The 22035-nt window shown below is 45.2% G+C and overlaps 3 protein-coding genes across 7 annotated transcripts; 2 read left to right on the top strand and 1 right to left on the bottom strand.

The window, feature by feature from the left end:
* The first annotated feature begins 6353 nt into the window (after positions 1-6353).
* On the top strand, positions 6354-10224 carry lemd1 (LEM domain containing 1). Of its 3 annotated transcripts, none has more exons than XM_029157503.3 (11): positions 6354-7160; positions 7752-7848; positions 7925-8071; positions 8162-8223; positions 8429-8452; positions 8562-8708; positions 8855-8926; positions 9034-9126; positions 9268-9357; positions 9462-9535; positions 9611-10224. In XM_029157503.3, the coding sequence occupies exons 1-11, from the start codon at positions 6966-6968 to the stop codon at positions 9912-9914; spliced, it is 1305 nt and encodes a 434-aa protein (XP_029013336.1). In that variant the 5' UTR covers positions 6354-6965; the 3' UTR covers positions 9915-10224. The 3 variants fall into 3 exon arrangements, with proteins under 3 accessions (XP_029013336.1, XP_029013335.1, XP_029013338.1); XM_029157502.3 differs by having other exon boundaries at positions 6367-7160; positions 8381-8452; XM_029157505.3 differs by lacking the exons at positions 8429-8452; positions 8562-8708; positions 8855-8926; positions 9034-9126 and having other exon boundaries at positions 6579-7160.
* Positions 10186-13662, top strand: LOC114859391 (N-fatty-acyl-amino acid synthase/hydrolase PM20D1.2-like). Of its 3 annotated transcripts, XM_029157491.2 has the most exons (13): positions 10349-10590; positions 10683-10769; positions 11349-11584; positions 11656-11742; positions 11829-11962; positions 12119-12238; positions 12332-12407; positions 12487-12548; positions 12634-12712; positions 12788-12859; positions 12941-13106; positions 13202-13301; positions 13407-13662. In XM_029157491.2, the coding sequence occupies exons 1-13, from the start codon at positions 10371-10373 to the stop codon at positions 13534-13536; spliced, it is 1569 nt and encodes a 522-aa protein (XP_029013324.1). In that variant the 5' UTR covers positions 10349-10370; the 3' UTR covers positions 13537-13662. The 3 variants fall into 3 exon arrangements, with proteins under 3 accessions (XP_055366051.1, XP_029013324.1, XP_029013325.1); XM_055510076.1 differs by lacking the exons at positions 10349-10590; positions 10683-10769 and adding an exon at positions 10186-10342; XM_029157492.2 differs by lacking the exon at positions 11656-11742.
* A 2625-nt stretch (positions 13663-16287) lies between these two features.
* Positions 16288-21292, bottom strand: LOC114858692 (oviduct-specific glycoprotein-like). The gene is made up of 13 exons (XM_055510271.1): positions 21193-21292; positions 20452-20483; positions 20309-20335; positions 20008-20212; positions 19863-19919; positions 19534-19684; positions 19325-19449; positions 19114-19237; positions 18849-19031; positions 18652-18768; positions 18409-18541; positions 17648-18263; positions 16288-17604 (listed from the first exon to the last, which is right to left on the bottom strand). Exons 2-13 carry the CDS (start codon positions 20474-20476, stop codon positions 16464-16466), a joined length of 2904 nt encoding a protein of 967 aa, XP_055366246.1. The 5' UTR covers positions 20477-20483; positions 21193-21292; the 3' UTR covers positions 16288-16463.
* Between the last annotated feature and the right edge of the window lie 743 nt (positions 21293-22035).

The following is a 22035-nucleotide window of genomic DNA, read 5'->3' as shown; positions in this document are numbered from 1 at the left end:
GTTCAGGGAACCACTGACGCTCATCCAAAGACTTCCATTCAGGCGTTCCCTGCCAGGATGCCTGAACGCACAGCAGCCGACCACATCTGGAGCCCCGAGGACAATGGGCTCCGTCATCCAAAGGAACTACAGAGGCTGCAGAGGATGGAGCGCTTCTGTGTCCTTTGATTACTCACCTTATTATTAATTGATGATCTAATTATCGTTATATCTGATATTACAATACTTCTGAAGCATTACCGTTCATCCCATCTTCCCGTTTCTGATTTGTAAACGGTTGTAATTTGTTTAAAGCTGTGAAGCTGACATTAAAACCTCATGGCTGGAGTTCAGTGTGCAGACAGGACTCTGGAACATCACACACCCATCGCATCAGATGCTACAGCTCGCAGGCTTTAGGCAACCTCTGCTTCAACTGCTGATAATCTTGCATTTGCATGCAAATGCAAGACGTCGTCGGGCAGAAACCTTTATGCAAAGGTACAAAGCGAATAAAAGGAGCCGGGGGAATAGGTTTGGGGGTTTTGTATGTGCATAGGAGGTGGCAGAGTGCTTTTATCTGTAACTGTTTCATTAGAGCTGGAAGTGGGTGAGGCAGCTCCTTCTGCCACTGTGGGTCCCCTGCGCCTCCAGAGCCTGGCTGTGTGTTTGTAGGGACCTCATCCTCCAGTGCAAACGCGTGGACGGCGGAGCGACTCACGCCGGGTGTAATTTATAGAAGCTGTGGATGAACAACCGCACAGCATTTAAAGCGATAGAGTCTAATTTCACAGGCCGGTCTGAACGATTCTGAGGAGGTTCCTCCTGCAGCTCAACCTCGCGTCCCCCGAGGACCACGGTGATGTATGGGGAACAGCTAAATAAAGGGACGCACAACAAAGGTTCAGCTTCTGGTGCAGCTTCACTCGAACCGACGGAACGACGCTTGACGCCGAGCCGTAAATCAAACGCACCGCGCTCATGTTCATCTTCGCGCGTGAGCTCAGAGGATTCTAGCGCCGTGATGGAGGGCGTGACCTCTGCAGATTTGATGAGAGACAAGTGGTGAATGATGATAACGCGTTGAACTGAACCAGCCTTTATTCCCCTGAGAGACAGCGGCTCCTGTGTGTATGTACACACACCCGGAAGCCGATAATGCAACAGTGATTTATTTAGTTCCATCATAAGATGTCTCCTCCTCCTCCTACCCCCCCCCCCCCCCCCCCCCCCCCCCCCCCCCCCCAGTCCTCCTCAACCCCCCCCCCCCCCGACACAGTTGTAGAGAGCGGAGCAACGATGCGTGTCTTAGTGGAACCTGGTGAATAGTAATGAAGCGAGCTTGTGTGTCTATTTGAGGGAAAGCGGGAGGAAGGCTGAGAGTGTGGGGGGGGTGAGGAGGAGGAACGGGTGGCTGTGAGTGAAAACAGGGCTTCTCTTGCAGCACTGATGCAGCACAAGTGTTGGTGAGCAGCACAAGGGCTTGACTGACGCGAGATGCAGATCCACTAATCCTTCAGGCGATCGCTCGGCGCCGAGCGGCTCGTCGGCGCATCGGACCCCAGCGACAGCAGATCGTGCTATAAAAACTTGGGTGTAGGTGGTCATATAGCAGCTCATTCACCGTTTTAGGCGATGGAGGGGATGGGAAGGGGAGAAAAAAAAAACACACACACACCCAGAGCAACAGCACCTGCTGCCTTCATCCCAGATTCACCAGGCAAAACAGCATTCCCCATTTACTAGACGGACTATTAGCAGGACAAAGACGCGAGGAAAGGGGCCAAAACAAAGAGCGACCCGCTCCGAGGACCCGCACCAGCGCTGACTGGAAGCCAGTGTGTTGGGACCTGACACCGGGACTGTCGGGCAGAGCCAGCTGCAGACAGGGAGCAGAACCCGCGCGGTTTGATCCAGATGAAAACACACACAACCAGTCGGCGAGTGACTGGAATCTTCAGCAACGGGCTGAAAGATCAGCTCGAATGCCGGGAGTGAAAGGAAGAGAACAAACACAATAGATGCCCCCCCCCCTCCAGCCCCTCTTTTATCCATTTCCATCCAGGACCCGCGGGCACTCTGCCAACTTGGAATCTTAAGAACCCATTCAAAGAAAGCCACAGAAAGGGACTTGTTTAAAACCAGGAGCCATTCTCTCACAGGCTCTTGTTTTTCCGTGCGTTTCCCACGTGAGTAGGGATGTCTGCGTGTCGTTTTCTCTGACATTGCATCTGAGGAGGAGAGACGGGACAGACGAGGAGGAGGAGGAGAAGGAGGAGGAGGATGGGGGGGGGGGGGGGGGTAGATTTGCCATTCATGTAACGTTTCGTCAGAATCTTGGTTGGAGAGTATTGGCAGCAAGTGATCTCGCTCCTCAGCCTCTCTCTCCCCTCTCTCTCTCTCTCTCTCTCTCTCTCTCTCTCTCCCCCAGTGTTCAGTCTGCCTCTACACCCTCTGTCTCCCCACTCTTTGCTCCTGCTCACATAGTAACTCCTCCCCACAACCCATTGTCTCTCATACAGTATTAGGCTGAGGGGATGCCACACTCGTTCCAGCCAGGGACTCGGGAGAGGGAGAAGGAGGTAAGAGTGAGACTCAGAGCGCGGCGCCGCGTGTCTCCGCTGCGCGAGCACCGGCGTTCCTTAAATGAGTGTGAAGTGGGCTGCTCACATCAGCTGTTTGTTGTCGTCGCGGCTCGCGGAATCAGCGTGAGTGATGCTCTGACGCCGTCATGTGTTGCTGTGTTGCTGTGTTGGAGTTGTGTAGTCTGCCGGTGGAAGGCGTGTAGAGATATGTGACGTTAGACATTTCCAATAACGATTTAACTTTGGTTTCTCGCATTTATTCTCCCACTCTGCTCTTGTTGTGTGAAAGTATGGAAGCAGCAGAACGCATTAAAAGCCGCCAATGATCTAATGCTATTAAAAACAACTGATGCTCGCCTCAATTGGCTTCCAGCTGAGAAAGAGCATGTACAATGTTCAGGGATTAAACATAATCCTCCCTGTGGCTCGGATTCACTTGTCTCGACGGAGTCTGACACTGGGGCTTTACTAATTTATGCTGAGACATGCATGGGTACAGGCTCCCCGGAGCGCCGTGCCACTGCTCTTTATTCCAACCTGGAAAAGGCTGATTGAGTCAAATCTCCCCTTAATCAATGGGTTATGTCCTCTCTCAGAGGTCATGGGAAGATCCAGCATGGCCAACGGCGCCTTAATCTGAGTGTCTCAACAGTCTGATGTTGGGCTACAACTAAAAATTCTGCTTTTTCTTTAGAATAAATGGAGGATAAATAGTTTAAATGAGCAAAGACTCGATAGAACAAAGTGCTTTGACTTCCCTTCACTGTGAGTATTACTTGAAACAGGTGCAGGAGCATAACTAGAAGAGCTTTTCTCGGTAGTGGACAGTTGCAGTGAGTACAGGAAGCTTTGTGTGCTCGTTCAGGGGAAAAAAAGGAGACTCTCAATGGGGCTTTTGTTGTTTGAGTTGGAGACAGCAGAAGCACAAGAAGCACTGAGTGTAGAATACCTGGCCCCTCCGCGCCTCAAATACCTCTGCGTTGCACTCGATACAATGTCAACAAATGCCCCCTCTGTCCTTCATCGTCGTCCGCTTCCTCCCCTCGCACCGGATTGTTTTCATGTTTTAATAAAAGGCTACTGATTTCAGAGCAGACGTCTGGGGGAGCGGGTCCGAGCGCCGAGCGGAGACCCGGGCTGTGGACGGACGGCCCAAAGCACTAAAGCAAAGTTCAGCTCAGCGTCTGCTGGGTTCAAAGCGAAAAAGAATAAACGGAAACATGATAGAGTTCATGTTCAGAGGAATGAACCTTTAATGCAGTCAAACATAAAGCGTCTTCATCACCATTATTATTTTGTGGCACCTGCACAAAGCGATCAGAAATACACAAAACGTGCTGTAAAGACCCCCCTCATGAAATAGTTGTAATCTGCCTTTAATTCAAAAGCGAAATCTTTTTGATTAATTCAACAGCGTTTCCCTTTAGACACAGTGAATTTAGACATTATTCTAAAACGCTGCTAAGGAACTGACAAACTGCTGTATAAGAGTCCAGTGAGGAACTGGGGGGAGGTCATTTTATTCCAGTTTGTGTGATGAACGCAATGGTCTAAAGACCAAAGGACAGTTGTGTTGTTTTCCTCTGGGCCTCAGATGAACACTTCCAGTCTCTTTGTTTAATAATTCATGCAGCTGTAAGTTTTAAATCCTAAGCGCTGCCTGAAATCAGCCCCGTGTTCTCCCGCTCTGACGGCAGCGGAGTTGGTGATTTTGCGTTATGAGCTTCAAGTCAACCCACCGCTGTGTCTTATGGCTTTCTATTCCTATGTGAGTTCTCTCTAACACGTCATGTAGGGTTTAAAGCCATTGGACACAGAGTTGCCAGTCAGCTGAGGAGCTCTGCTGGGTTTGTCATCATCTTAGCTTCTTGAATGCGTTGATTCTGCTCTGTTCTGGGTTTCAACTAAAGTTCTTCATTTCTCAGGGATGTTTTTTAACATTTAGCTGGAGCTTTTTTAGAAGGAATACAAATTTCACCTAAACACCTAAAACCTGCTCCAGATACATTTCTTCATTTAGTGACTGGGCGATAATATGTACACTGGTTACACACATTTGCTCATGAAATGACACCACAACTATGTTAGATAAACTGAAGTTCATGTTGTGAGATGTCATTACTCACTAATAGCTCTAAAAATCACCAGCCTCCACTATTACATGGTGTCATCGCTGGCTCAGAAGGAATTATGGAACGAGAACGACACAATGGTATAGCTTGTTTTTATATTCCATGTCTTTTATTAATAGTCTGCTATTAATACAATAATTGAAGTTCCATGGCGGATTAAACATGAGTAATAACGTTTTATTCCAATGAAAACATCTCTAATTTAAACAGTATGTGTAAACAACTTGATGGATCTTATTCAGAGACTTTCCCCCTGGAAACGAAAGCTATTTTTGTTGTATCCTAATGTGTTGACTCAATGTCTCAAATTTAATTGCATTTCACCAATTTGCTAACAAACAAGCTGCTTATTGTTCTACTGCTTAATTTTGATGTTTGTACAAGTGCAGTGTAAATTGTCATAGCGTCTATATGAAGCTATTATATTTTTCATTTTTCATGGAGGAATTCTTGCTTTAGGAACTTTCTATTTTCAGTTCTGACCATTTTACACGTTTCCCATCCCAGAATAAAGGCTTGGAGCCGACCTGGTCGGTTCTGTCAGAGTAGAGTGGGTTGTTGAGTTCTGGGTTGGAGGCTGTAGAACCTGCTGCAGATTAATGAAGCACCTAAACCACACGCTGCAGTGTTGTGTTTTATGTGTTGTAGGTGGAACCAGTGGAACTACTCACCAGTGTTCTACCTGCTGGACTACGTGGATCCATCGACCCAGTAACAATGCAGAAACACACCAGAATCATTGCAGCACCAGGGTCGAATCTGGAAATTAAAGGTAAACAATCAACTGGAAAAATATCAAAACACTTTAAACTGGAATAGTTGAAATAGTTAAAAGTAATTATTGTGGCCACTTGAGGGCAGCAGAAATATGTTTATATGCTTATGGATTTACAGCATAGATTCTGGTCGGTCCTCAAGAACTTCCCCGGCATTTTAGCGCCTGACTAATAAAACGCATCTGATCCAGGTCATCAGCTGTGAGGATCAGGGTAGTTTTCCTGTAGGCAGGGAGGACGTTTAACAACCACTCATGTAGAGTTTGATCCCTACCCACGTGTCTAATATTAACTGGAAGAAGATCATACTTTCATACGATACATTTATTCTGAACTATCTTTTATTTATCTTCCTGACTTTTTACCTTGTCACAATGGGAAATGGTCTGAATTATACATTTGAGCCTCAAGTGCTTCAGTTCCACTATCCTAGTATTGTGCACGCTGCTTCACTGAGACATTTCAATACATTTATCTTATACAGAGCCACTGGTAATGTTCTGAAAACCTGTGCTTTTCCAGGGTTTGTGACTCAGCAGCAGGAAATTAAATGTTTTACAGATGGATGCATAAACAAATTACAGAGTAAATAGTATAACAGCATCTACACTGGGCCAATGAAACCAAGAACCCTGTTAGGCCAAATACCACATCACACCAGAATGTCAGCAACTTCATATACATGTAAATGTATTGAGCTGCCATAAACTACAGTGTATATTATACTATATATTATGACTATAAAATTGTACTGTAACATAATTTTGCCTTAAGGAGGTGATTTTTGAATTACTAAAGCTAATTTGTTACTACTGTAACTTACATTAGCCAACTGTTAAAACATGAATTCAAATTCAACACCCTGTATAGAACCCAGTATAGGTGTTAGTGATAATTATACATGGAAAGCAGCAGGAAAAAGAACATAGATTTGAATATAAAGTACAGTAGTGCGGAGATTAAAAGTATAATTACATTAAAGCTGGAAGGAAAAATCGTGAGCGGACTGGGATACAGCATATAAGGGTAGAATCTATTATGGCATACAAAGGAAGGTTGGAGTGGAGATGATATAATAGTTAGAATGAGATTTGGACATAAAGGGCTCAACAGCATAAAATAATGAGAAAACATGAATCAGCAAATTCGGAATGTGGAATAGAAGAAACTTTGGAGCAGTGTCGTTAATATATACAACAGACAAATAGAATAGAGTAGAGAGATTTAGACAGTATTAAAGTAACTAATAGTCCATCCATCCCGCACTCCAACTTAGAGGGTGGCAGCAACCCCACAATTAGTTGTTTGGCAGCCGCCAGAAAAACAGACGAAGAAGAAGAAGCGCCTCGCTGTCAATCAAGTCATCAGCCGCAGCTGTCCTCAGTCCAGTTGGTAACGGGGCCGCAGACGGACGCGCGTGTCCACACTCGTCCTCCTCCTCCTCCTCACGCGCCGCTTTCCCCGCTGCGGCTGCTCTCGTGTCTGGCGCAGTCATGGCGCTGCGTGCGGAGGACCCGTCCCAGCTCTCCAAATCCAGACTCAAGTCCGACTTAGTGGCGCACAACGTGGCGCTGCCGCCCAGCAAGAGCAGGAAGGAGGTGTACGTGGAGCTGCACCTGAAGCACATAGAGCGCAAAACCGCCGCGGACTTTTCCAGCGACGAGGAAGAACAGGCGCGACACGCGAAAGTGAGTCTCTGCAGCTTTTTGTGGTTTAAGCGGACGAAGCTCGCGTGTGTGTGGACGTATGGAAGAACCACAGTAGCCCCCAAAACATTTTCATTTCTAACGTATCTGTTAGCAATTAATGGTGGGAGTAACGTTTGGAATGCATTAGTTAATTAGGAAGATTTAAATGAGGTCATGCCCCCTGGATCCGTTCCATCACTGATGGCATTTATGGAGATATGAATTAGTTTGAACCCATTGAGGGGTCGCTGTGCGAGGTCAGCAGCTGAGGAGGAGGAGGAGGAGGAGGTGGTGCGGGGCAGTGCCTCCAACCGGTCTTCTCAGCTTTAAGCTGCGGGCTCTAGGTTTATGTATAGATTTACATGAGATGTGTCAGTCGGAGGGAGCTACAGTTACAGCCGCGTGCACCTGTCGCCCTCGTTCACGTGTGGCCATTCACAAGACCTATGCAGCGGGCCGAGGGGAAAGAACTACAGGGAATGTGTTGAATGGTTTTTAAACCTTTCAAACCTGCTGATGTTTTAATTGCAACCGTCCTAAACTGTGACTATTACAGTTTAAAATGACGTCTTTTGTTTTGGGGGACGCGAGGAGGAACATCCGGAGGTTCCCGACCCGGGTGCTCTGACTGATGACGACCTCCAGGCCGCGCTGCTTAAGCGTGGGGTGAAGGTCGGACCCGTAGTTGGTGAGTCAGCACCTAGTTCTGTCCCGGGGTCCGGATGGCGGTTTGAGAATGTTCTAGTGTGACTTCTCTGTTCTAGCCTCCACCAGAGCCCTGTATGAGAAGAAGCTCCTGAAACTGCTGCAGCCGGACGGACACGGCCAACTGAATGGAGCAGACAGTGGCGCTGGGTACTCGGACAGCGAGGGCGAGGAGAGAGGGGGTGAAGGGGATGATGCAGAGTCGGGTATGAACTCAAGCCCGGAAACGCTTTTATTTTAAATAGTCTTCTCTATGGTCGGCATCGCAGTAAACATGCAAAATTTGACTTGTGCAGATTGTGAAGAAGAAAAACAAACAGTCCAACGGTCAGACCAGGCTCCACAGCAGCGCCGTCAGGTGAGCAGACACCCATGGGGTTAATTGTGATACCATGAAATAGCTTCAAGGTTCATTTTAGCCTTAGTCTTTGCTACAGCGCCACCTGGCGGCCACGGGTTGCTACTGTGTCGCTTGGAACAAGTTCATTGTGACTGCCATGGTTTTCTTTCCTCAGGTAAAAGTAAGTCACCATTTGCAGAATGGTTATTTTTCTTACCCTCAGTGCTTTTTGCTGTCGTCGCGACTGGTAAATACAACAGGCAATGAGAGCATTTGCAAAGGTTCCTCGGACTGAGGCCAGAGAGGTAAACAATGTGCTTCTTGTTCCTGTGTTTGATTGGATCGGCTCATTCTAGCGGGTTCCTGCTTCTAGAGCGCGAAAGCCGATTGAGTGGAATTCCAGGAATGCGTCATCAGAGCGGAGTCGATCTCGCTGCTCGCAGATTTCTGCTGGAGTTAGTAGAGCATCCTCTATAGATCAGCGCTCGGGATTAGGACCAGGGGTAGGCCGGACTCATTTCACTTCTCATGTTTAGATGCTCTGAGTTTGTGGGTGAACTTTCTAAACCACCAGTGGGACAATCCTGGTTTTTCAGTGATTTTTTTTTTTTTTTTTTTTTTGTGTTCCCGACAATGGCAAACTTTGCAGGTTCCACCTGCATCACAGACACGTCAGCGCAGTGATTCCTCATCCTTCAGCATCACTCAAATGGTTGAGGAGGAAAGTGAATCCCGCTGCACATTTTTAAGCCCTCACTGTGCATCTTTAACCTTGCGGTGCGAGTGAACACCCACACCAGTAACGCGCGCGCTCATTCCGAACAACAGATGGAGACTCGAAGGTCACTTTCCTCTCCCAACGGCGCAGAGAGCGAGTTAAGTGGGAGCAAAGTGCCGGAGCATCGGTCACGGTCTGATGGGGTCAGTAGTGTTGGAGCTGTTCGGCCACACTTGATGCTCATTGTTGGTGGTGGTTGAAGGGGTGAAGAGGTTCACTTGAGGTGAAATGAACTTCAGCGCCGGTGAATCCAGCGTGTGATGATCTGCTGCATGTCTCCTTAGCTGGACATGGCGGTTGTGGATGAACGCACCAGGACCGACCAGTCCCTGTACTACACTCCGAAGGCCTCGGCTCATAAAACGAAAACCAAGGCACATAAATCTTGTTGCTTCTCAGTTTTTCTTCTGTGCAGGACATCCCTGTCACAGTTTCTCTGGCTGAAAATTAATTAATTAATTTCTACTTCCTCATCCAGCTTCACCAGGAGCCTGTGGAACCCACCTTCAAGGACATGTTTGCTGCTACTGAAAGCACACCAACCGGGATCTAGTAAGTTTCTGTTCTCATTCATTCATTCATTAGAGACGGTGTTTGTGACTGTATTAACACATACTGGTGTTTCAGCGCGACTCAGCGGAGGCCGATCAAGGGCGCAGCGGGCCGACCTGTGCGCTACGCGTACCCGGACACTCCCAGCAGCCCCTCCACGCTGCAGAGACGCGAGGTGGCGCGCCGCCTCGTGCCCGTCCACATTCAGCTGGTGGTCTTCCTCGTGGTGACGTGCCTGCTCTACTTCATTTATGTTTGCGTGGAGGACAACTCGTGGAGTCCGTTTTTAGCTTCACTGGACAACCGAAACCAGGGGCCGGACAGTGAAGAAGGACTTTTGCTTCAGGCCGACACACCAGCACTTTCTGGACAGGAGTAACTTGAGTTTTCTTTTATAATTTGCATTACAGATAGGAAGACACTTTAATGATTGTGTCTATGTGGGTTAAGGCTTTTTTTTTACAAATTACTATTCGCATTAAAAATTTGTTTTTGTATTTGAAACGATTGGTCAAATACAGAAATTCAGTTGAGATTTTAATGGTGAAAATGAAAAATGAGTGGTGATAATCTTTATTGACTTTAATAAAATATGTATTGTATAGAATAGTTTCAACAACTTGTTTCAAAGTACTTGTGTTTCTTTTTTAATGTTTAAACTATGTTTCAATAAAGGACGTTTTGCTCGAGCTGGTGTATATTACAGTGTTAATGAGCGACAGTACCAGAGGGCTGTAGTGGCCCTGTTCGACCACCAGGGGGCGCCGCTCCGCGCTGACCCAGACCTGCTGCGGGGCCACGCTGACAGTGAGTTCCTGCTGTCACAGCAGACACAATGACTGACTCGCGGCCTGGGATCCGAATAATAAGATGGTTGAAGATAATTGTCAGCGTTGTCTTTGCCACGGTCTTCCTGCTGTTCACTATTGCGTCTATACGGACTCTTTCGCTGGACGTAAACATCGGGCTTCAACTTGCGCGCTGGGAAAAGACCAACAACCTCTCGCTGGTTCTAGACGGAGCTCAGAGAGAGGCGCTCGTAGCGCGTTTTAAAGGTAACCCGGGTTGTTTTGGTGGACCGGTGGCTGCTGACACCGCGTGACCGAGCGACGCGCTAACACGCCGTGTTTTGTCCTCGCTCCTGCAGACGCCATCCGGGTCCCCACGGTGTCGTTCTCCGAGACGCACAGCAACACCAGCGCGCTGCTCGACTTCGACACGCTGCTGCGCAGAGGTGAAGGGGAGCTAGCTCGTCATGCTGCGCACGAGCTGCTGGAGTTGGCCCGGCTGTATGAACGCTGCACGCGACGCAGTTTAGCTGAGTCATCGTAGCTAGCCGCACGGTTAATCCTTAACTTTTAAGCTAACCTTCGTATCTGCAGCTACTGTAACGAGCGTGAAGCAGCAGAGACGACACTGAAGTCAGTGCGAGTTTTCAGAGTGAAACCGCACCACTGTGAAAACAACTCAGGAAAGAGGCGAACTCGTCTTAATCCGCTGTAATCTGAGTCACTCAACACGTGAGAGCAGCTGCTGCGTCATGGAGCAGCTTCGTGACGTCATTCGTTTCAGCAGCGGTTCTTTGCCACTGACTCCAGACCGGTTGTAATTTACTCCTTTATTAAAATAAAAGCAATGAAATACAGGTCACACAAAGCATACATGATCACTGAATAAACAGCCCGGGGTTGTTGGGAGGTACAGTAGTGGAATGTTAACAGGGCTTGTGCCCTAGGTCAGATTGAACATTACACTGATCTGCGTGTGAATAATTCACATACTTTCTTTTTCGTGTCGTTTTTTTCTGGGCCAGCCTTCCCAACTGTTTTCTCTTCGAGCCTGGTTCAGCACGAGCTGGTGGCCAACTACAGCCACCTGTTCTGGGTCAGAGGGTCGCAGCCGGACCTCGAGCCGTACTTGCTGCTGGCCCACATGGACGTGGTGCCGGCGTCTGAGGCCGACGGCTGGGACGCTCCCCCGTTTTCTGCCCAGGAGATAGATGGCTTCATCTACGGCAGAGGCACCATCGATGACAAGTGCGCCGTCATGGTGAGAGACTTGTTTGTTTATTTAATTGGAACGGAACATGACACCGTTCTGATGGGCTGTATTACTTTCAGGGCATACTCCAGGCACTGGAATACTTGTTGATCAGAGGCTATGCACCACGCAGAGGGTTTTACATTGGTCTGGGTCATGATGAGGAAGTACTTGAACCCACTGACAAAACCTCTAATTAACTAATTAGGCCTGTCAATTTAAAGTTAGAGATCTGAGCTGTTTGGTTTTGAAGGTCAGTGGATACAATGGGGCGGTGAACATGGCTCGTCTCCTGAAGCAGCGTGGCGTGCAGCTTTTGTTCGTGCTGGATGAGGGCCTGGCTATACTCGATGGAGTCATCAGTGGGCTCGATGGACCTGCTGCACTGTGAGAAGCCGATGTCACAGTGTTACATGTCATGATATTCCTTTAGTAGCTTTTGTTTGGTGAAAAGGAAGACCGGGCTCGACTAGAAAAAGCAAGTAATACAGCACCTACAGAATAGTACTGTAAGGATAGGCTGTGTGGTTCTGTGTTATTCAGAATTGGAGTAAGTGAGAAGGGCGCCGCCACTGTCAAACTAAGTGTGTCCACAGCCCCTGGTCACTCCTCTATGCCTCCCAGGGAGACAAGCATTGGAATCTTGGCTGCAGCCGTCAAAAGGTGAGCGGAGGACTGACTGTTTAACCTGATTCACCGCTTTTTCACCTTGCGGTGTACTATAACACAGTGACTGCTCCATGTGCCTGTTTTCAGGTTAGAGGACAACCCCATGCCAAGGTTATTTGGCCGTGGGCCTGAACGTGCAACCTTTCAACATCTGGCTCACAAGGTAAGTCGAGCCACATCCTGTGACAGTGCCTTTGCAAGTTGAACTTCTCCTTTTTACTTATTTTTTTTTTTGTCTTCAGTTTAGGCTCCCATTAAAGTTTGTGATGTCAAATTTGTGGCTCTTCTCTCCACTTTTGGGCAGGTAACAACACACAGCAGTAAATTCCCTATGTTTTTTTGTGGCTTTAATTGTAAAGGATCTGCGATTACTTCTCTTTATGTTGCAGAGTACTTGAAATGAAACCAGAAACTAACGCTTTTGTGAGGACAACTACTGCTGTCACCATCTTTAATTCAGGTGTTAAGGTAATCTACAGCATTTTGTAGTGCATGCAGTTCGATTTACCTTGAAAAAGAATTTAGATTTTCTTTCACCCATAGGTGAATGTCATTCCCTCCTATGCAGAAGCTTATGTAAATCTACGAATCCACTCAGCACACTTATTACAAGAGGTACAGAAAATGTAATTCTCCCTTTTGAGGATTCCTGATGCCTCCTCATTGGAGTTCATTCAGATGCGCTCTCCCCTCAAGGTCCTTGACCTCATCCATTTGACGGTGGCAGACCAACGAGTGAAGATTGACCTCGTTCAAGGATTTGACCCTCTGCCCGTCAGCTCTGCTGATGAAAAGTCCTTTGGTTTTCAGATAATTAAGAAAACTGTGTTGGACATGTTTCCAACAGTCACAGTGGCTCCAGGTAGAAACGTGAAAGGTTTTATTTTACAAACATTTTTGTATTTTTCTTTTTAATTTTATAAGTGACATGAAGTAATGTTTAAATACTGTATACAGGCATTTGTGTTGGCAACACTGACAGTCGAAACTTCAAAGACCTGACCAGGGATATTTATCGGTTTGCTCCTGTCTGGTTCAAGCCAGGTGATCCTCAGAGGTAAGGATGGATAATGAGTCTTGGTTGGTCAGGAGATAGACTCTTTGAATCACATTAACATTATGCGTATAAACTTAATGTAACAATTTTTTTTCTTTTTCTTAGATTTCATGGCATCAATGAAAGGATTTCCAAAAAGAACTATGAGGAGCTTGTTGTATTTTATTTTAACTTAATTCAAAACTTTGACCTTCAGCAGCTTCCAGAGCCCCACAGCTCTGTACACGAACTCTAACAAATGAAAAGCAATGGCAACAAGTTTAAGGCAACTTGTGTTGGTCTAACGACCACAAAAAACATCATGTTCTTATTGTTGCGATGTATTCTGCCCTCTGAGCCCAAAATATAATACTTGAAATTATCACAGTATTCTGTATTATTGAAATGTTAACAGGCTTGTGTTAGGATGTGCTGCAGACATTGAGCTACTGTACACTTGATGAATTAAGCATGCACACTGTAGCCCCACAGTTAATAGTATGAACTATATACTGCAATAATGCATAGTAATATTATTATTCCATGATCTTATGTGATTAGCCTGTGTTGGCTGCCATCTTGGAGGTGCATCCTTTACACTAAATATTTATTCATTTAAGCCTTTTCAAAAATTGCATATCCACATCAAAATGTGTAGCAGACACCTGTGAGACTTGTTAAGATGTCTAAAAAGTAGTGTATGTGTTACTGGTGAAAAGTAAATTCACGTGACACACAGTATAAAAAACATTTTCACAGTATAAAAAACATTTTCAGGTTTGCCCCCAAAAATGAACTATGAGGAAGATTATCCCTATGAAAAGATGCACAGTCAAAAGCTTCATCAATCTAACAATTTCAAAATATCAACTCCATAAAGATTTGTTATGATGAAGAGAAGCAGAGAATAAAGCAGAGATTTTAATATAGTAGACCCAGGGAGGTCACAGGGTTATTTATTGTATATCAATAAGAGTAACAAATACATTCAGATTTACCTCATTTAACAGCATTGGAAACGTAAGAGCCAATAGAATACTGTAGCTGTACAGTATAAGCCACCATATTGAGATGACGCCACCTGAGGGGAAGTACTGATTGTTTGAATTAATTACAGTGCACCATCATGTTTTGAGGGACCATTAATCATCTGGGAACAGTCTCAAGAATTTGATTCCCAATCATAAAAATAATGTAAAAGTGTAATTTGACAAACGTTGGTGCATGAACAATGCCACTTGTGAAAGCCAGGGTGATGGGAGGAGCTCGGCCACTGCACCCAGCCAACGAGTGGAGGAGAGAACTCTAGCAGCCAGGGAGCCCACACACCTTCAGGTGCAGGAGGCCAGGTGTTGTGACCCAAGCCCCCGCCACAGACCCCCCAAGCAGAGCTGGGAAGCAGTCGTGTACCCAGTGACCAATTGCAAGTCAGCACTTCTAAGGTGTGTTCTAGGACATAACACACTGTAATTAGGGCAATTGTTAAAAGTGAAGCAGTTTAATCACACCCTCTCTTCGATACAAAGAAAGCATCAAAATACATTAGGCATGGTTATATGTGGCATGGTTGTTAACAATCACGCAAAGAGTGCACACCCAAATGAGCTACTGTAGAAACTACCACCTTATTATTACTCTGTTGGCAAACAGGACCGAACAATATTCTGGATTGTGATTGGCTTGAGGGTTTTTATTAACTTCTTAGGAATGCATGACTTCATCAGCTACCTACCTTGTAGGTATTCAGTGAGCCTTTTAACAGGTTAGGCCACCAATAAACACCAGTGACCCAGTTCACCCAGTGGAGTGACCTAGTGATGCAGTATATGCCCATGTAATAACAACACCTCCACAGTGTTTGACTGATCATGTTCAGTACTTTGAATTATCAGATGTTCCTTTTCCTTCTGCAGACTTTAGCCCATCGCCAATAGTCTCTCAGTTTGAGAGATGTTGGGAAACCTGTATGTTGGTTCTATGAATGTTCTATTGATCTCTGATTACAAAACCTGTGCAAAACGTGTTTGCAAAGGTTAAAAATAAAATTCAATTCCTATCAGAAACGTTTCCCCAGCCACTGTGCCGTGCTGTGAGAAATCATAAGGTGTCTCGTGGATGATTATTTATTTTCAGCTTATTGGTTCTCTAAGCAAACAACACACCACACCACGAGTAATAGGTAAGAATTAGTCAATTGACATTCTTACTGTTGTGAAATGTCACACTGAATCAGTAAGTAAATTAAATGTTAAATATGTGCCGTGGCTTACAAAACTGAGATACAAACCTTAAATAACTTTGGGCACATAATCTTTTGTTGTTTTGTTTTTATTATTTTGTTTGAAAAAAGAAAAGCAGAAAACAAACAAATTAAATAGCATTTAGTAGTGTTTACAGTAGTTTAAATAAAGCAACAGTACAGAATAAACTGTAGCAATCAACAATGAAGAATTATAACTTGTATATGTTGCACAATGATAATTACAATAATACAAAAAGCTCTATATTAATAAGCTATGCAGAATCACTTTAGAAATATTAATATCATAATTGTTCACACTAAACTTATGGTGAAAGTGTAAAAATGCTTGTAAAGCAACTCTTCACCTTATCTAACCCAATCCTATTTTCTGGGGGTTTTCTGAAAAATGGCATAGCTACATACCTCCAGCTATATCTCCGCCAAGCAACAACTGACTTTGGCCTGTGAGGTGTATTTTTACTTGTTATGAGCTATGAAATTGGCCACCAAATGGCTCCCCCTATAAATCACTTCAGACAAGCTCCGTGGGAGAGCTAGGGAGTAACAGAGTGAGCGAGTAACCTCCCAGAAGGTAGAAATAACAGAGAATGGGATCAGTTCACCAGTAATATGGACTTTGTGTGATGACATACTGTATGAATGTGTACTGTACATTGTTTATTTAGCTAGCGATTAGCATTTGTCATTCTTTGGCTCATTCACCACACACCACACACAGTGGGTCGCAAACTAGACCAGGGCTGGCTATAATGCTAACTAATGTTAAGATAATTGAAATTATAGGAAAAAATTATATTTCATAACACGTATAACACAGATCACTGGACAGAAATAATTATTATTTTACGTTTTCTTTAGTCACGTTATGGTATTGTCAGGTGAGGTGAGGCCCCGCCTCCCCTGCCTACCCTGACCACACGTTAAATATCACAACAAGTGCAATATGTTCGGAAAGACAAGCCTGATGGGCAGTTCTGCAAAAAGGTCCGACCAGCGTCACACTGGTAATACGTATGTGGGTTACTGGGGTTTGTATAATATCCATAACCCAGTGAACTACAGAAATTGGGATCATATCCAAGAGATGTAGTTGTAGTAGTGGTAGTGGTTGTGGTTGTGGTAGTGGTAGTGGTAGTAGGAAGAGTGGTAGTGGTGGTAGGAGTTGTGGTAGTGGGAGTAGTGGTGGTAGGAGTTGTGGTAGTAGGAGTTGTGGTACTGGGAGTAGTGGTGGTAGGTGTAGTGGTAGTGGTAGTAGGAGTAGTGGTAGTAGGAGTTGTGGTAGTGGTAGTAGGAGTTGTGGTAGTAGGGGTAGTGGTAGTAGGAGTTGTGGTAGTGGGAGTAGTGGTGGTAGGAGTTGTGGTAGTAGGGGTAGTGGTAGTAGGAGTTGTGGTAGTAGGAGTAGTGGTGGTCGGAGTTGTGGTAGTGGTCGTCGGCGTTGTGAGTCGGGGTCGTGGTAGTCGCGTTGTGGTCGTGGGCGTCGTGTGTCGGTTGTGGTCGTGGTCGTCGGCTTTGTGGTCGTAGGGGTCTGGTAGTCGAGTTGTGGTCGTGGGCGTCTGGTCTGGTGTCGTGGTTGTGGTTTCGGCGTTTGTGGTCGTCGGCGTTGTGGTCGTGGTCGTCGGCGTTGTGTGTCTGGGTCGTGGTCGTGCGTTGTGGTCGTGGGCGTCGTGGTGGTCGGCGTTGTGGTCCTGTTGTTGTCGTGGCGTTTTGTGGTCGGCTGCGTTGTGGTCGTGGGCGTCGTGGTCGTGGGTGTCGTGGTTGTTGTCCCGTCGGCGTTGTGGTCGTCGGCGTTGTGGTCGTGGGTCGTCGGCGTTGGTCTCGGGGTCGTGGTCGTCGGCGTTGTGGTCGTGGGCGTCGTGGTGGTCGGCGTTGTGGTCCTGGTTGTTGTCGTGGGCGTTGTGGTCGTCGGGGTCTGGTCGTCGCGTTGTGGTCGTGGGGTCGTGGTGGTCGGCGTTGTGGTGGTTGTTGTCGTGGGCGTTGTGGTCGGCGGCGTTGTGGTCGTGGGCGTCGTGGTCGTGGGTGTCGTGGTTGTGGTCGTCGGCGTTGTGGTCGTCGGGTTGTGGTCGTGGTCGTCGGCGTTGTGGTCGTCGGGGTCGTGGTCGTCGGCGTTGTGGTCGTGGGCGTCGTGGTGGTCGGCGTTGTGGTCCTGGTTGTTGTCGTGGGAGTTGTGGTAGTAGGGGTAGTGGTAGTAGGAGTTGTGGTAGTGGGAGTAGTGGTGGTAGGAGTTGTGGTAATGGTTGTTGTAGTGGGAGTTGTGGTAGTAGGAGTAGTGGTGGTCGGAGTTGTGGTAGTGGGAGTAGTAGTGGTAGAAGTTGTGGTTGTGGTAGTGGTGGTAGTGGGATTAGTGGTAGTAGGAGCTGTGGTGGCGGTAGGAGTTGTGGTGGTAGGAGCTGTAGTGGCGGTAGGAGTTGTGGTAGTAGGAGGAGTGGTGGTCGGAGTTGTGGTAGTAGGAGTTGTGGTTGTGGTAGTGGGATTAGTGGTAGTAGGAGTAGTGGTGGTGGTAGGAGCTGTAGTGGCGGTAGGAGTTGTGGTAGTAGGAGTAGTGGTGGTCGGAGTTGTGGTAGTGGGATTAGTGGCGGTAGGAGTTGTGGTAGTGGGAGTAGGAGTATCGGTAGTAGGAGTTGTGGTTGTGGTAGCGGGAGTAATGGTAGTAAGATTAGAGGTGGTGGGAGTTGTGGAAGTGGGTAGAGTTAGGTTTAAGGGCATTGTTGTGGTGTTGAAGTCTGGAAAAGATAAGACAATTAATTAATGTCGAGATCATTACGAATAGTGGTACATTAATTTTACATAATACTACTAAAATCAAAGCAGTACAAATATCTTTATCTTCTGATGACATTAACTTCAACTCATATCACTGTTGTTTACCTGAAATCAGTTGAGAACTCAGGAAACCGATGAAAGGGTTAATCCCCTGGTTACAGAACTCCCCTCTGAAGTCGTCCAGGTCCAGAGACCAGACGAAGGCTCCACCAAAGTTGTTTGCTTTAATGTAACTGACCTGAGGATGAGGCAGAAAAAGCTCGTACAGCTAAACCTAGATTTAGACAGATGTGTTCACATACTTTTTAAGTATAAAGTATAGCAAATATATTAAACATAAATGATTACCTTAATCGCAAGACTCATTTGGTTGTCAAATCCAACCCACTGACCCTCTGTGACATCGTAGGGGACTTTCTGTTCAGGGATCCACTCCATTTGACCCCCTTGAATATATAGACAGGTCTACAAAGAAAGATGTGATGTCTTAAATTAAATATTCATTAATCAGGTAAACTTAGTTTGAGTTAGTCCACTCTTCGTACCTCATAATAGGCCCAGAATCCGTTTTCACCAGTGTAGCAGCCTTCTTCACCCGGACCGTTAGCAGGTGCTCCAACACCTGTGGCTGAGGAGGCGAGTGTAAAGGCTCGTCCATATGCTGCTAACCCCATGATGAGCTTTTGTGCAGGTGCCCCCTGGTCCTGCCAGAACCGCATGGCGTAATCCTAAGATGTGGAGAAGAGGCTGTTAACAGAGTGATGCACAGTCCAGGCAGCTCCTAGTTATTAGTCCCATCCTGATACTTGCAGTGTTAAGGTAGATGTTGTTTCCAGTGTCTTGTGATCCCTGATATAGGGGGCTGTGATGCCCTGTGACATTTTCCCAGGGGCCGTGAAAGTCAAATGTCAGCACGAGTAGGTAATCAAGGGACCTGTTAAAATATCGATGAGATTGTTGGCCAAGGAATATAAAATGAATTGAATGTTCAATGTGAAGTAGTACTTCAAGCTAGTATTACGTGGCAATCTGTGGTACTTCATAACTGGCACTGATGACTGCTTTCACAGCAGAGACGCTAGCGGTGAGAATTAGTCTTTGGCGGTTTGTTTGGGTCCCCTCATTCACAAAGGCAGCAAGAAGTTCCTGCACAAAACACAAACATATTTCAGATCTTAGACAACTTTAACATATTGCAGAGTCTATAATATTTAAAATTCATGATCTCACCTTGCACAACATTGTGAATGCCTGTTTGCCACCTGGTCCAGGGAACCTCCAGTCCACGTCGATCCCATCAAACCCAAAGGTTCTCAGTAGTAAGACAGCAGACTGGATAAACGTGGATCTGGTTGTTTGTGTTGACGCCATCTTACTAAACCTGATAAACATTAATACTGTACATTAATTGACACCAATACAATTAGAGGTAATATCTGTATGCAGCAGGTTGCGGTGCGGTCTCAATCACACCACCACAACATTAACACAGGTAATATGGACTAATTAATGTTTTCATATATGTAATATACAGTAAGATGAGACCAAACATGACTTACTTTTGTATGTTAAACGTCACTCCACCAACTGATAACAGGGTTTTGAGCTGTGGATTTCTGTTGCAGTAAAAACATGGATTATTTGTCAATAAATAAAGGCAAATAGATCAACACTGTGTCCGAGGCATTTATAGGAATGACTGACCTGTTTTTAAGATCATTGACGGATATGTAGTCTATTAAGTCAGAAGCGTTGAAGGGAACCAGTTCATTCGTAGAGCTGATGTCAGCGGATGTGTAGATAATGTGGGTGCACAGATTTGGATCAATGTCTGAAATCCTAAACTGGCCTTGTGCGGCTCTGGTTTCCGCTGAGCGGTCAAAGTTACACATCAGCATGGAAGAAGAGGCTGAAAGGAGGGAAAATGGTGGTGTTTGCCAGCAGTTACTTAGAAATTATGTAAAGTAACATTTACTGTGACTGTTTCATGGACACCTGAACTTACCCAAGCTGATGATCATCAAACAGAGACCTTTAAAGTGACAGATTAAAAACAAATCATAGTCAGTGAGGTTACACAAATGAAAAAAATGATCTTATGTACTTTAACATGTTCAACTTTTAAGTAGGTTTCTTCATTAGCCTCACCTGCTGTTAGAATTAGCCTGTTCATGTTGGCTCTACAGCAAGAAAGAAAAGTAAATACTCTATGAGAATCTGCAGTCAATCAAATACAAATACAAAAATGGTCTGTTCATGCTGTAGGACAAAATATTCTGCATTTATTTGACATATGCTATTTAATCTTAATCTACTTATAGGTTAATAACCACAAGCTATACAATCTTCAATGAGCACTGGTAGAATGCTTGAATCTAAACTCAATCCACCTGGCCAGCAATAATTAGAACTGCTTAGAACCAAAGTGGAATTATTATTTATCACAAATAGAAACCTTCCATCTGCCAAAAGATCTGGGAGCCAAAATGACATTTTGTAGAACCAATTTGACTAATATCTGCTACTCTGTAAAGTATGTCAGTTTTGTTTTCCCAGCTGTTGCTTGGATACAAGATCATGCATCTCGAATGATGTTGTGTTTTCTGACACCATCAAGCCTAAACCGAGGTAAACGAGTTAGTGTTTGCTCATAATTAGTTCTAGCAGTTGAGCAAAAACATGATACTGGAACCTGATACCTGATACACAGCAATACATTCAAATTTAATCAGTCTTTAGCATTTACTGTATGAGATGATATGAGCATTATAAGTATAAATAACACCAATACGCACAGTATTTGAAAAAAAAATCAAGAAAACATTTGAGATTAGTCTAAATAAGGTAATATATACTGAAATATGTGACTTAACAGAAGTAGATACTTACATAAACGAAGTGGAAGAAGCCGAAACAATATCTTCTCTTACTACAGGACACCTGCTGGGTGTCAGACTCTTTAAGTTAAAAGGGTAAGTGGGTGTAGCTTTATTAATAAGGTGTGGATAGTTATGGAATTCAGGAGAGTAATTAATGCATAACTCCCACTATTACACTGTGTGCAATGCCTTCCATGAACAAAAAGTGTGTTATTACTTTAATTGTTGAAAACAGGTGAGGCAGTCGAGGCCGGCCTTGGAGGACATGCGTCACATAAAAAAGAATAAATTACTTTTAATCACATGGTGGAGAACGCGTTCACGCAAAAGCTTTGCTTCGGTGATAAAGAAACCAATTACTGACAGCGTCACAGGCAGCGAGACTTGAAGTACACGCACACCCAACGTTTTCACCTGTGTCTTCCACCCTGCATTGATTACACTTCATTAGTGAACAGCCATCTGACTTACGCAGCAGCAGTTAAAATTAAACAACTTCAGCAGTTAGTGAGTTTCCATTAGTAACTTTATATGTAGAGATTTTTATGCACAGTGGGAAAACAGCTGAACTTCTGTACTGTATAAACATAATTCATTGTAGTTTTTCCCAACAAGAAAACGAAAACAAGCGCCTGACACAGAACACCACCAATAAACATGAAATAAGAAATACAAAACAGACAGTAAATATTGCATACAGCATATATTACAGTGTATATCACTCACTCACCATCTGAACTGCTTTATCCTCATCAGGCTCACTGTACTTTGACAGTAAAGAAGAGGAGAAAAGTGGATGATGTAGTTATGATGAACTTTATTTTACTCTTGACATCACATACAGTCACCATGT

Source organism: Betta splendens, chromosome 7 (assembly GCF_900634795.4).
Source record: "Betta splendens chromosome 7, fBetSpl5.4, whole genome shotgun sequence".
In the NCBI taxonomy this organism is placed as follows: Eukaryota; Metazoa; Chordata; class Actinopteri; order Anabantiformes; family Osphronemidae; genus Betta; species Betta splendens.
This window is presented reverse-complemented; position numbering and strand designations above follow the sequence as displayed.

What these genes read in the sequence shown, in the direction of transcription:
- LOC114858692 (XM_055510271.1), bottom strand. Translation starts at nt 20,476, where the DNA reads ATGAACAGGCTAATTCTAACAGCAG. An exon ending in TTTGATGATCATCAGCTTGG is followed by an intron (nt 20,213 to 20,308) that starts GTAAGTTCAGGT and finishes CCCTCCTTTCAG; the next exon opens with CCTCTTCTTCCATGCTGATG. An exon ending in AAATGAGTCTTGCGATTAAG is followed by an intron (nt 18,542 to 18,651) that starts GTAATCATTTAT and finishes CCTCATCCTCAG; the next exon opens with GTCAGTTACATTAAAGCAAA.
- LOC114859391 (XM_029157491.2), top strand. Translation starts at nt 10,371, where the DNA reads ATGACTGACTCGCGGCCTGGGATCCGAATAATAAGATGGTTGAAGATA. An exon ending in GTCTGGGTCATGATGAGGAA is followed by an intron (nt 11,743 to 11,828) that starts GTACTTGAACCC and finishes TTGGTTTTGAAG; the next exon opens with GTCAGTGGATACAATGGGGC. An exon ending in CTCGATGGACCTGCTGCACT is followed by an intron (nt 11,963 to 12,118) that starts GTGAGAAGCCGA and finishes TGTGTTATTCAG; the next exon opens with AATTGGAGTAAGTGAGAAGG.
- lemd1 (XM_029157502.3), top strand. Translation starts at nt 6,966, where the DNA reads ATGGCGCTGCGTGCGGAGGACCCGTCCCAGCTCTCCAAATCCAGACTC. An exon ending in GCTCGGGATTAGGACCAGGG is followed by an intron (nt 8,709 to 8,854) that starts GTAGGCCGGACT and finishes CAAACTTTGCAG; the next exon opens with GTTCCACCTGCATCACAGAC. An exon ending in CTCATAAAACGAAAACCAAG is followed by an intron (nt 9,358 to 9,461) that starts GCACATAAATCT and finishes TTCCTCATCCAG; the next exon opens with CTTCACCAGGAGCCTGTGGA.